At 51.4% G+C, this 13,232-nt stretch overlaps 4 protein-coding genes across 4 annotated transcripts; 2 read left to right on the forward strand and 2 right to left on the reverse strand.

The window, feature by feature from the left end:
- Positions 1 to 110: 110 nt before the first annotated feature.
- On the reverse strand, positions 111 to 1,604 carry A1O1_02320 (uncharacterized protein; the record flags this gene model as incomplete). Its single annotated transcript, XM_007723231.1, has 4 exons — positions 111 to 528; positions 807 to 1,201; positions 1,331 to 1,380; positions 1,469 to 1,604. 4 exons carry the CDS (start codon positions 1,602 to 1,604, stop codon positions 111 to 113), a joined length of 999 nt encoding a protein of 332 aa, XP_007721421.1.
- Positions 1,605 to 5,986: 4,382 nt separating this feature from the next.
- On the forward strand, positions 5,987 to 6,958 carry A1O1_02321 (uncharacterized protein; the record flags this gene model as incomplete). The annotated part of the gene is made up of 1 exon (XM_007723232.1): positions 5,987 to 6,958. The coding sequence occupies one exon, from the start codon at positions 5,987 to 5,989 to the stop codon at positions 6,956 to 6,958; it is 972 nt and encodes a 323-aa protein (XP_007721422.1).
- Positions 6,959 to 8,455: 1,497 nt separating this feature from the next.
- On the forward strand, positions 8,456 to 9,527 carry A1O1_02322 (uncharacterized protein; the record flags this gene model as incomplete). The annotated part of the gene is made up of 3 exons (XM_007723233.1): positions 8,456 to 8,497; positions 8,635 to 9,238; positions 9,352 to 9,527. The coding sequence occupies 3 exons, from the start codon at positions 8,456 to 8,458 to the stop codon at positions 9,525 to 9,527; spliced, it is 822 nt and encodes a 273-aa protein (XP_007721423.1).
- A 598-nt stretch (positions 9,528 to 10,125) lies between these two features.
- Positions 10,126 to 12,627, reverse strand: A1O1_02323 (uncharacterized protein; the record flags this gene model as incomplete). The annotated part of the gene is made up of 3 exons (XM_007723234.1): positions 10,126 to 10,388; positions 10,447 to 12,303; positions 12,351 to 12,627. The coding sequence occupies 3 exons, from the start codon at positions 12,625 to 12,627 to the stop codon at positions 10,126 to 10,128; spliced, it is 2,397 nt and encodes a 798-aa protein (XP_007721424.1).
- Between the last annotated feature and the right edge of the window lie 605 nt (positions 12,628 to 13,232).

A 13,232-nucleotide genomic window follows, 5' to 3' on the forward strand; every position in this document is an offset into this window, starting at 1 on the left:
CCACAGAAGTCAATCTGAGACTAAGTCTATATATCAGCCTACACTAGAAGAAACCCTCACGCTTACTAGTCTATAAACCGCCCGTCAAGGAACCAAATTTTTCCCTCACTTTACCAAACAACAGTCAACCAAATAAAGGCCACGCTCCATACACCAGCCAACCAAGAAATCGAATTCCCGCCACACAATCTCGGCGCACTAAGGCTCTTGAACCGATCCATCGTCGGCACCTGGGTCGGCACACTCACTGTGTCCACTCGCTGCAGGGGCGATTGGGACAGATCCTGTGTCCGATTTCTGTCCAGGCTGAGCGTGTAGTTCGTTGCTCGGAACAGGACCTCGCTGGTCGCGTGGTAGGTTTCGGTGCCGAATTGGACGGTGCCGAGATAGATGTCGGCGGGCATGAAGTTGAATTGCCACAGGTAGTGGATCAGCGGGGAGTAGTCGGCGTTGGAGGCGGTTAGGTTGTGTTCCGGGAGCCAGGAGAAGACGGTTTGGTTTTGGGAGTTGGTGCCGGAGAAGAGGAAACTATTGGCGAGTAAGATTATGTTAGAGATCTTGTCATTTACATTGTACAAGGTGTCTTGGTTTATTGTGAGTAGCTTGGGAGTGGTGTGAGGGAAGGTAGTTGCCCAAATGGGAGTAGAAGAATGTCAGAGAACCGTGTCCTGAGACAAAAGTCGCAGAACTCCATCTTGAGAAGCGGTTGAATGAGTGGCTTCTTCTCCAACGCTGGACAAGTAGCAGGAATGCAGTCGCTCGAGACGCCCAAGACTCGTGGTTGGTGTGAAGTTTTTGGAACTTACAATCTCGTGTCTCCAATGATATATTGGTCCTTGTCTGGGCTCGACTTGTCGATGCCGACAGGATATACGTCGTAAGAATACGACAGCCACACCATGATCTCGTAGCCCGGTAGGTCTGCCGAGGCCTGGCTGGCGTTGGCATCGAGAAACATGTCCAGTGCCACGTTATATTGGACATAGTTGTCATCCAGGGCCTGCAGACGCTGCTGGTCGGTGTCATTGGCTGCAGAAGTCACGTTCAATCCCCAGGTTCCTTCGAAGTCGACCGCTGCCAGTTCTCGCACTGATAGAGGGTAGAGCGGTGAGTCGAGTTTGAAGTGTGGATAGGCGTGCACGCTGTCTGAATTGTTTATCCAGCGCCATGTCGCGTCGAAGGCTGTGCCGTTGTTCTTGACCTACATAGAACAGTCCGAGTCAGTACCAAGCATAGGTGCTCAATTGAGAGTTCTCCCCCAACCTTTAAGGGAGTTAGATCGAGGACTGGATCTCCAAGAGTACAAGAGACGCAAACTCGTAAGGCCTACCGTGATGCATGAGAACCCTGACCCATCGTTTCCCCAGGGGTTATTGTAGACTGGATAGACATCATGTCAGCCTTGAGTCTTGACAGTCACAGTCCTAGTGTTCAGATATAGGCAGGCAGGCCCTTCGACAATACTCACAGACATAAGGCAGCGTCGTTGAGTTGTAGTAGCTCGTGTCACCGGTGTTGCCGCATTTTGTAACAGACTGTGCGCCTACTTGAAGGGTCAAGAACAAGACCGCCAATGCCGGCCACGCGCTTTCCGTCCACTTCATAGCCATGTCGATGACCTAGAGAACAAAACGACACACTCGCTGTGACTCGAGGACTGCATCAGCATAAGCCGCTGTTTTATGGTGAATTAAGTTCGTTCTCTTGGGAACTTTTCAAAAGACTTCAGTCTAGACCATCTCGACTTCTGCTGGGCGTTGCGTTGCTATGGACCATCGCTAGGCCAAATCACCCGCACGGTGCATGTGGTCCTGGACAAAAGTCAGATCGGGGACTAGGATCTCGGCAATCGCATGATCCTTCTAGATCTGACAAAGTCGGCCCGGGATTGAAGTTGACATGTGCCCAGCGATTGGTGGTGATTGTGGTCTGTGGTCAGGGCTCAGGAGTGACAATCCACCCTGGCGGACGGGCCACAAGTTTATGTCAAGATCTCGTAGGGCTGCTAGTGATCCTTGCGGCTGAAAAGCCCTTCGTTACCTTCCATCTTGCCATGCTCTTCTGATAGATTGGTTCGCTGCCTGACCGGGTTTGGATTTTCTGCGTAGGGTAGCATTACCGGAGGGGTTTTTGGCATCCTCCAACTCCACCATGATGTTGAACTGCTGCGAGTGAGGATCGATGTCGCTATCCCTATTGCTAGCGTGATAGATGGCAAGAAGCGTTATCTCGGTGCTCTGCAGTGGTGGTTGGAGACAAACAATGATGAACGCACATATTGGTGTATATTCCGCTTGACAAACTTGTACATGGCATACAACCGATCCTCTGTCCTCACATGCTATTAGATGGTTGTCCCATCTCCCGGCTGAGGTCCTCTCCGGTCCACTGCTTCTTCCCAGTGATTGTCATGGTAATTATACTTAAGGTCCGACTTCTGTCGCCAGAGAATATATAGGTATGGACTCCGAAGAGATAGTTGGTGATCACTGATGTGGTATCCAGGCACCACATGGCTGGATGACGGATATATCATATCATATGGATCGGTGGCATAGTTGGCCATCTCTTCCCTCATGCACTAGACAGTCGGGCAATATGGTGAAGTATTGGATGAACATCTTCTTTATACAACAGCGACAGTGGTCTTAGAGCAACGTTCCAAGGTACGTGGCTTTGGCTTTGGCTTTGTCTTCGCTCTGTCTTGCCAGCTCTCAGCAAGCCTCAATCAGCATCATCACCAGCAATATGATCCGCCATACAAAAGGTCTTACGGTGGATCAAACACCTGCTTTTTGCAGGGGCAACAACCGGCAGCACAGCCTTGTCGACTGCAAGGCTGCAAGGCTGCCCATGTCCTGATATTCACTGCAAAATGTCAGGCAGCCGGCTTTTAATATGTGAAGTACCCTCAAAGAGGCGCAATTTCTGGACTGATTGGACTGCCTGAGTATTCCGACAAGCATGGCGACTCTCTGCTTTTTTTTTCACTTGACTATCAAATCAAGATCAAAAGCAACACCATCTACTTGTCAATCCCCACGTCGTCTGAACACACTTGGATCACAATCACAACATTGTGAGGCCGCGCATACTACTACTACTACTACCAGTTGACGACACGGAGGATTAAGCACAACCGCACCCAGCACAGCCGCACCTAGCACCACCTTCGCGACCTTGGTCCTCTAACAATGCCGGAGATGGAACCAAAGCGAGTCGAAGCAGACAGAAAGTCCTTTACTATGCCACCCTCGACACAGAAAGAAGTCAATATCCACAGAACAGCGACCTATAAAGTCACTCCTTCTTGATCTTCCTCTGGAAGCCAGGATGCAGATCTATGGTTACTTCATACCAGTCTATCTGCAATGTCCCGATAGTTTTGAGGAGGAGGATGATACTGAGGAGAACGAGAACTCTGGTCCAGATCAAGTCGCCACGGATGATGATGACAGTGAAAGTGACAGTGACGGCGATGATCCCATGGATATTTCCAGCGACGAGACTGACGACGACCCCATCGATATTGACAGCGACTATCTGGCGACGAGGATGGAGATGACCATACAGAGAGTCGAGTCGTCTTCGAAGATGAGGAGTGGGATCACAAAGATCATGAAATCATTGCTCAGACCCGCAAAACCCTCATGCTTGTTTGTCGCCAGATCACGGAGGAGTGGGCACCATTGTTCTTCCGCTCCACGACCATTGTTATCAATAATGTCCAGCGCGACGTTGAGCAGCTGGCTGCCTATGAATTTGACGAACCTGGTAAGGATGACTGCTCTGAAACTTCGGCCGATACTGATCTCTAATAGTCTGCAATTCTTGCGCCAGTTGCGGTGGCTGTTGCGACGGCTGTGACTGTAAACCGGGTGAATGCAGCGTCAGCTATATCTGCGCATGTAGCGAAGCTGCTTCGATCTCTGACGACTCTGACGAAGCTGACGACGCTGGAAATGCTGAAGAATCCGACACTTCTGACAAACAGGAAGATATCGATGCTCCTGGCAATCCTGACACCTCTTACGACATCTGTGATAGAGACGATTGCGGCCACCCTGGCCACCATTTATCATCTCGTGATTTTTCGACTCCACTAGAGTTTGGGGGCGTCTTCTTGAGCAATCTGGCCGAATACAAGCTCCGTAACATCCGGAGCTTGGAATTTGACGCCAGTATCTGGATAAGAGTCACATCTCTTGGACGGGCTAACCACTTCCTAATGGTCGACTTCACCGCGATCCGCTCCTTGAAAGATGTCCTGCTTCAGTATGAAGATGTTCTGTCGTCTCTCAGTGAAGTGGTAGTATTCCAACTTTATGAGGCGAACATGATGCATTGGGCACACCCCCTGCCACAGGGCCAAGGTGGCACTACACAGGCTGAGTGGGTATGGTCTAATCTACAATGGCACCAGCGAAAGTGGGATCAAGCTGGAGAATGCTTGAGCGGTGTTCTGAAGGACTGGCAAGTCATCAAGCATATCCTCGTTGGCGTTGTGGATTCCCCTTTCGTGGACATAGACGGCGACGATATGGAAGCGGGTTCCGCTGCAGTCGAGAGAGTCCATTTAACATTTCGCAAGGTTAAGCATGGACGTCCCGAACAATCCAGAGCGGCGAAGAAGATAAAGTTTCGACTCACCATACACGAAGTTGCACGTTGAGACAATCAACTCGCTTTCTCTCGTGCGCAGAGATACTCGAAACAGTCTTGTCGAGATGGAGCGGATGTCCTCCAAGAGATGTGCGACACCAACTTCGACCAAGGTCACCAAAACCGCTGGGGGAAAGAGTAAGGGGGATCAAATGGAGGTCGACGTACCTGACGGGAGTCGAGCTAAGGTCCAAGCACCCCTATCGTCTGCCGAAGAGGATGATCAAGCGGGTGATAAAGTCAAAACCAAGAAGGGAAAGAAGAAGAGCAAACTTGCTAGGGACTCACCATCTCAAGTATCTCTTCCTCTGTCGGACACGGAGGCGCATTCCTGAGCTCTTCTTGAGCGATGAGGTAATGGGCGTGCAACATCTCTTTGAAGATGGCAAAGTCAGACATACTGGAGGTGTCCGATGATATTTGGAGCTAGGCATCATGGACAGTCTTGAGTGTCTCGTCATTTGGTATGCCGACGACGGCCAGTATGGCGCGAAGGAGTCGAGTGTTGAATTCGCGGCGATCTGGAGGCATTTGTGCAATTGCTTGAGTAAAATGGCGGAAAACAACAAAAACAGGTGATCAAAGCGGATGAACTGTTAACCGGGATATTTCCTTGGGCAAGTCCTCTCTGGTGTATCGACAGGATCAGGCGGTAATTGTATTGCCCCGGATGTGATGCCGGCCACTGCCCCATCTCTGCATGGCTGCTGTCTCAGGCAGAGTAGCAGTGAGGTCTTGTCAAGAAGAATAGTATTGACTATCAGGAAAGGCAATGGTGTTTTGAGCAGATGCGCCGCCTGTCTTCATCTGACTGCCTCCCAGGTGTTCTCCTTGCCAGCGAGCCTGATCCTTAGATCCCTGCGCATTGCCATATACGGACTGTGCTCCGCACAACAATCTCCACAGTTATTTTACGGTGGGACACAGATCCACCTTTTCCACAAATGGCAAGCACCCCCTTTCTCACAGCCTCGTCCACGTCCAGTGGCACCGGGTCTTTGCATTCACTACAACAGTCAGGCAGTTGTCCGTCTATGGTTGAAGTCGGAATGCTAAGGCAGTGTGCGAGGTGGTTTGTAGCCTGCTGCATTACTTTCGCTGCCTCTCAGTCCATGTGAACATGTCAGTTCCCATTTGCTATTTAAACCCTTCTCCATCTACCTCTTCCTTCTTTCTCTCTGGTATCACCCACTCTCAACATACAGCTACCTCCCAAATACAAAGACACTATCAAGCCTTCCAGTCCACGACCTGCTACCAACCAATCCCAACCACCGGACACCGCCCATACTCAGCCCTCAAACATCCAAGTTTTCATCATAGAATGCCGGCATTCAAAGTGAGAAAGCAGACTTTGGCTGCAAAGAAGCACAACACCCACGCTTCCAAGAGCAACAACAAGAAGGTAATTGTGGCAGGACAGTCTTCAGCACCAATTCCGCAATCAACACTTCTTGATCTTCCCACGGAGATTAGAATGATGATCTACGGTCACTTTGCAAGAGCCTCAGACAAACAAGTTGATGAAGGTACATATGAAGCCGTCAGCCAGGACCGGAAGAATCTGATGCTTGCGTGCCGTCAGATATCCCACGAGTGGGCTCCACTATTCTATCAATCGACAACAATCGTCGTCAACACCCGGAACAGAATGCCCTGGCCGCATGGTCATCAAGATGACGTGTACCTGACCGCGCCACTCTTTCATTCACCAGCAGAATTCGAACTGGTGTTCCTGAAGCAGCTGGATGATTACGAGGTACACAAAATTCGGAGACTGGAGTTCAACGCCTCGGTCTGGGCTCTTGTCGGATGGGAAAAGAAAGTATACAACTGCCCTCCATTTGTTGACTTTTCGGCAATCCAGCGCCTGGGACAAGTCCTCTATCAGAACCGAAACAGCATGAAATCCCTCACTGAAGTCGTAATCAGCGAGCGCCGTACGACTCCAAATTACCCGGAGGACCTGAATAGGCTTCGATCGGATGTGGACGTCGCTGTTCGACGGGCTGACGATATCTGGTCTCTGGCAAATAGCAAGGGCGAATGGGATCACATCATCAACCAGTTGCAAGGCAGAACTCGCTCCTCGTTTTTCAGAGGCTGGCATGTCACCAAGCATGCAACCATTGAGCCGAGACATTGGGAATACACAGGTACAATGATGCTTCCCATTTTCAACGGTGTCGATGTCACTTTTTCCAAGACAAAGCCGGAAGACCCTCGTTCAGCTGGCTCGGCAAATCAGACCAAGATGCAAGTCAGTGTCAATGAGTGGCGGCTCTGGAGTCTATAATTGCGTTCAGTTCGCGGACAGGCTCATCGGCGACGGAGTAACACTGCAAAGGGACAAGCATAAAGGAACTCTGAATCGATCGACAAGCCTTACCACATGACTGGATGGGTATGGAGGAGCGAAGCCAAAGGGAGACTGTGCGAGGGAGAGAAAGCTTAGATTGTACGAGTACCAGAAGCCAGAAGCACCAACTGAGGGAGTGAACCTCCTTAGCAGCACAGAGCTCAGCAAGCCTTAGCTACGAGAATCATTTGTCAGAGTAGAGACCGACCCAGAACGAAATCTGTTCGAATAGCAAATTCCAAGTCTGAACCCAAGCGGGAGCATTCTTCTGATTGCCTCTTGAGCTATGGAAAGCCAGCCGTAAACGGACTAAAGTAAGCCAATTCTTGCCGAAGCATTGACCTATTTACAAGCAAGGCTACGTAGCCACTGTCGCTCCATCCTTCAAAGCCGCTCGAATCAAGAAGCACGCTGTAACAGCCGTTCATTGCAAATCGTCCACAGGCTATGAAGTGATGCTCAAGCTACGAATCAGTACTCTGCGTGAGACAGGAACAGTGATATAGTGATATAAAAGCTGAAGCCAGCTTCCGTATCAGGGGTAGTATCCACATCCACATATCCACATATCCACAGTACTTCGCATCAATAATGCCCCTTGACCAATCATACGAGCGAGCGTCAGTACTGCGATCCATTCGTCCAGATATCCTAATCCGTCCGTATGTCGCATAAGCCAGAGTAAGCCATTTTCGGCACAGACGAAGATACAACATGGCCTCACTTTGAGTCTCTTGAAGTCACCCGTAAGCCAAACCTCACTGCAGGTGATGCCAGGCCGGATACCTCGGCAGAAAAGAGTGGTTGTTCTCAAATGCTTCCTCTACAAAAGGTCTCGTTCATCCCTGACTGACCACACATTGTCGGGCGCGCCTCTGGGAAGTACGTATAATACGAATGTCTCCAACTTCGGATGATATACAGTGATCGAAGGACTATTTGTGCCTTCAGAAGCACCTCCTACAAGCCACTTATTTGTCTTGATTCTTCCCTGGCCAGCATTCGGGAGCAATCCTGATTCCTCCACCAGATGAACGGCCAGCGCGGAGAACATCACGGACGAAAGTTCTCTCGTAGACATGTTCAAACCCCTCCCTTGACTCTCCTTTGCCTATTATGACTTGCCAAAATGGCTGACGGTTCAGCATTAATAATGCCAGCACTGCTTGCTTCGACCGAAAACACCGGATGATGAATGATTGACAGTGACATTTCTGGATGTTGACGGTAGGTGATTGTCTCTGCCTACGTATATATATCGTGCTCCGTGGCTCACACTCTCGGTCTCTGTTTGGCAGTCTTCCAATTTTCAAGTTTCAAGATCGAATTGAAACACTCCAAAACTTGCCCAAAGTCATCAACGAATTCTACAGCAACGACACGACACGTTCAAGCAATAAACCAACAAACCAATTGACCAAAACAAGCACAAAGATGCCATCTTACGTGGTAACAGGAGCCAGTCGTGGCATTGGAGTAAGTCCATGTCCCATCCTGGATCATTTTTCAACTCGCCCAAACCTCTCTCTCTCTCTCTCTCTCTCTCTCTTTCTGTCTCAAAGAAAAGCAAGCAACACCAAGAATCAAACTAACATGCCATCGATCCCACCCAGTACGGCTTCATCGACTATCTCTCGCGCGACCCGTCCAACACGGTGATCGGGCTCGTGCGCAACAAAGCCGCGACCGACGAACGACTGGCCCAAGACGGCTTTCTCGAAAAGAGACCCAACATAACGATCCTGCAAGCCGACATCATCGACGGCGCCGCATTACGCGCCGCCAGCCACGAAACGGCCAAAATCACCGGCGGTTCGCTCGACTACCTGATCAACAACGCCGCATACCTGTCCACAGTCACGTCCGGGAAATTCCTGGACGAGTTCGAGGACGACGACGACCAGCGCCGCATCCTCGACGACGACCTGAGCCAGAACTTCGCCACGAACGTCGGCGGCGTCATCAAGACCATCAACGCCTTCTTGCCGCTGATCAAGAAAAGCGCCATCAAAAAGGTCATCTCCATCTCCACGGGCATGGCGGACCCGGACCTCGTCACCCAATACGGCATCTGGGAGGCTGCGCCGTACAGTATGAGTAAAGCGGCGATGAACATGGCCGTCGCGAAATACGGCGCTCGCTATCAGGACGAGGGGATTCTGTTTCTGGCTCTGTCGCCTGGCGTGGTGGCTACTAGTGCTGCTCAGGGTGAGTTTTGTTGTTTTGTTGTTTTCTTCCTGTTTCGGGGGGTTTTCGGGGCACAGTGGGATTGTTCCAGTCTTTCTGCATGATCGTGGACCACTTGCTAACATGAAACTTTTTCCGTATAGTTCCTGGCAGCGATACCTTGGTCCCCAAATTGCTCAAGTATGCGCCAGATTTCAAGGGGCCTGTCACCCCACTCGAGTCGGTCGAGATGATGCTCAAGGTCGTGGAATCGGCGAGCGTTGCGAATGGCGATACTGGGGCTTTCATCGGCCACCTCGGTAATAAGCAGTGGTTGTGAATGGATGGAGAGTCGTGGAAAATAGATATGACATTCCCTAGCCGGCAACCAACCACACTCGTTGCGGCTTTCGAGATGAGATTATAGAATATCATGGCAACAGTTTTCCAATGACTGAAACGGCCGAGCAGGCTCGTTAGAACAGTGCTCATGCTGATGCTCGTGGTCGTCTCTCATGACCGTGGTACCTAGGTCAGCAACCCTTCGTCCTCGCCGATTCTGTTCGAATCACGGCGCATATCTTCGGCGGGCGAGGCTGCGGCTGTTGTAGTATATCAGCAAACTTGAATTCGAGACTACCAAGGTTTCCAATTCAATCTCCCGCCTGAGGTTAAATCGCTTCACCTCAAAGGCCACACTTCAACTTAGCCAGACGTTGATTCAAAAAGGGAGAACGGGAGACAGAAACAGAATGGAGAGAAGGTCCAGAGTCAAGAGTGGAACTCATGTTTGAATGTCACCCTGATACCATGGCAATTGGTTTGGACAGATTGCTTGATCGTCCGTTTGAGATGCGTGAACACGGGACTGCTCGCTGCTCCGAAATGGGAGTATGGCCGCGAAACTGGTAGTTACAGACCCAACACCAACCTCAATATCACGTCCTTGAAAAGACTTTGACTGCGCCATCTCCGCCGCAGCTGATGACCCATCTTCCATCAGGACTCCAGACCACGCTGCAGACTCCTTCTCCTCTCATGATGCGGTGACTGGAAATTTCCTGTGTACAGCTTCTCTTCTCAAGGGACCAAAATCGTAAACTTGCATCGTGACCTCCCGACACCAGCTCTTTGCCGTCTGGACTGAGAGACAAGGAAGAAATCGCCGATGGATGTGCGAGCATGGTATATGTGCATTGTCCTGTGCCCAAGTTAGTGCCAGACAAAACGGCGCCTTGTCGAGGAAAGTTGAAACTTACCACTGTTGGCATCAAAAAAGCGAATGTATCGGTCCTCATATCCGGCAATCACAACGCCTTCAACTCCATCATCGGAGCCTGTCGCGCCATGCACGACATCATCTTCGCCCATGGACCCCCGCCGACCCGGCGCAAGGGAATCTCGGGTGTCAAACCCGGTGCTGCTAGCCACAACGGCGTTGACACCAGTATTTCGAGTTCCATCGTAGGTTTCTTGGCTGGCCATGCCGACAATCTCTTCACCCGTCCGCGTGTCGAATACTAGAATGCTGGCGTCGGTATAGCCGACAACAAAGCTTTCGCCGCGAGGACCCAAAGGAGAGATTGAGGTCGGAGCTGGTCTATCTGCGCGTTCTATCCGGTGCACCAAGCAATAGTTGAAAGGCGTAGCGCTGGCCACGCTGGGCTGAGGCGAGCTGGGAAAGTTGGAGCCGGCTGATATCGAATTGGCTCTGCGGCTGCCTCGTGCCGAGCGACTTCCAGCAGGCGGTGAACTCAGCTGAGGCGGTGTGCTGACTGCCCAGATGAGGATTGTTCCATCAGCACCACCGGCCACGAGAAGGACACGGTCGGGTCCACCAAATTGAGAACATCGGTCACCGAGGAGAGTCCCCGTTAAGCCAGGTAGACAGCACAACGCCCAGACGGCGTCTTTGTGGCCTTCCAGGGTTGCTTTGGCATCCACACGACCACGCTCCCACACTTTGACTGTAGCATCCTCGCCGCCAGAAAAGATCCAGCCATCCCCGGCAGCTCGACCGCCACTAGAGAAATTCGGTGATGCAGGACAGGCTGCCAACGAGCATACAGCACCGATATGACCGCGATGAGTGAAGTGCGCAATTCGATCCAAGTCGTCGCTCACAGATAGATTGTGAGCATACGAGGCCGGAATGTGCCATCGCTTCACAACTCCGTCATCGCCGGCCGTGCAGAACTCAGGCTCCGATGGGCTGCCACCTCCTGTGAAAATGACCGAGCGAACAACATCCAGATGACCCCGCATGGCGAACCGGACCTTGAACTGTGAAGTATCGATTTTCGTCGAAGTCAAATCTCGCATCTCACTGCTGCCCTCGCTACGTCGTCTCCCCCCTGAACTCTTTCTTCGGTACGATCCAGGATGTCGGGGCGGAGACTTTGACGGGATAAGATGCGCGCTGGGGAATACCTCCGTATCTGGCCTATACTGTGGTGGCGCATCGGTTGGTTTGTCCGGAGGTGCAGGGCCTTCGTCGAAATCCCAGCCGTCCGCCATTTCCTGCTTGGACTCCTGGACCGCCCGCATCTCATTCAAGTCTTTCAGCGAAATTTCCCGGCCATAAGAATCAAAACTGTGAGATATGGATTCAACTTGGTCTTCAGTAACAGGGGGTTGCTCGTTGAAGAAGTTCTTTTGCGGCTCCAAAACAGGTACGGAATGCACCATCTGCTCTGACAGCCTTCTTTCAACTGGATCTCTTTGCAATTCTTCCGTATTGATCTGAGTGTTGGTACGTGTGAGCGACGTAGGCTCGTCCAAATGTGGGCGTTGTTGTGTAGCGCTTTCCCTGACCATAGCCACGTTCCGGTGCTGTTGTTGCTTGATCTGCTGTAATTGCAAGTAGGCGTCCTCAAGCTCTTGCTGCGACGGTTGCCGACCTGGAAAGACATGATTCGTGTTGCTCGAAGGACGAGACTCGTTCACCTCCGGTGGGATATGACTCGTAGGTAGGACGTGGTACATGATTTCAGAGGAGCACTTGGATAGGTAGCCTTTTGACTTATCGCGCTCTTTTTCTTGTCGTATGCCCTGTGCAAGATGATGGTCCGGATCGATTTGGGCGTCAAGGTGGCTGATGTTCTTCAAAAGCGATTCTAACTCGGGTCAACGGGCATCCGCACCAGTATGGTCATTGACCTACCTTTTCCAATCCTCTTCAATTCCTCCCGGGCTATCTCCTTGGGGTCCTTCGCGGCATCGACGGCCTCGCCTTTGGCGAGACTCCGGGCTTTTTCGCGTTCCTTTCTGAGGGCGATTTCCAGTAGCTTAACATGCTTTTCGAGCGAGGTCCGCAAGCCTTTGCTTGTCCTCGTCTCGCCTTCGAGAATGGCTATTCGGTTCTTCATCTCTTCACGCTCTATTTCCCACGCATTGCGGTCTCGTTCATGTCTGTGCCACTCGGTCTGCAGAAATCGCATGACACCTAGAGGTAATGATGAGCGAGTGCAGCAATGGCCTGTAAAGGAGTTTCACCTTGAAGCGTGTAGGCTTGCACTCCATTGGGTTCCCCTGCGCCCGTCCCTCCCACACCGCCGCCGCCAGCCCCGGGCTGCCACGCCATAATGCGCTGTCTGGCGCTCGTATGCGTGAAAGGATATCATCTAGCCATCTTCGTGAAAGAGAGGGAATGCGCGTCGTCACACTTGGCTTCGTGGGAGGTTCGTGCAAAAGACGGTCAGGTGCGTCGATAACAGGAGGAAACTTGTAAATTTAATGGCCAAATCTGTCGCACAACGAGCTGACTCGAATGAGATCGTCCCGCACAGGGTGGAAGGTGTAGACTAGACGTTGCGTGAATGGAAGTTGAGAGACCGACTCCTTTTGTTACGAAGCGCGAGCTGGTCTTTAGTCTCCGCAGTTTGCAGCGGCTGCGGCGACTGTTAGTGCCAACTGCCGTGTGGTGACTGCCAACTACATGCCCGTGCAAGGGAACATTGGGGACAGCCTATTACTACTACGTGCTACTACACTACCTCATTCTATGGTCTCCTATGACCTCTAGGCTATAGGAGATTGTATACGT

This window comes from Capronia coronata, assembly GCF_000585585.1.
Source record: "Capronia coronata CBS 617.96 chromosome Unknown acBCG-supercont1.2, whole genome shotgun sequence".
NCBI classification, from domain to species: domain Eukaryota; kingdom Fungi; phylum Ascomycota; class Eurotiomycetes; order Chaetothyriales; family Herpotrichiellaceae; genus Capronia; species Capronia coronata.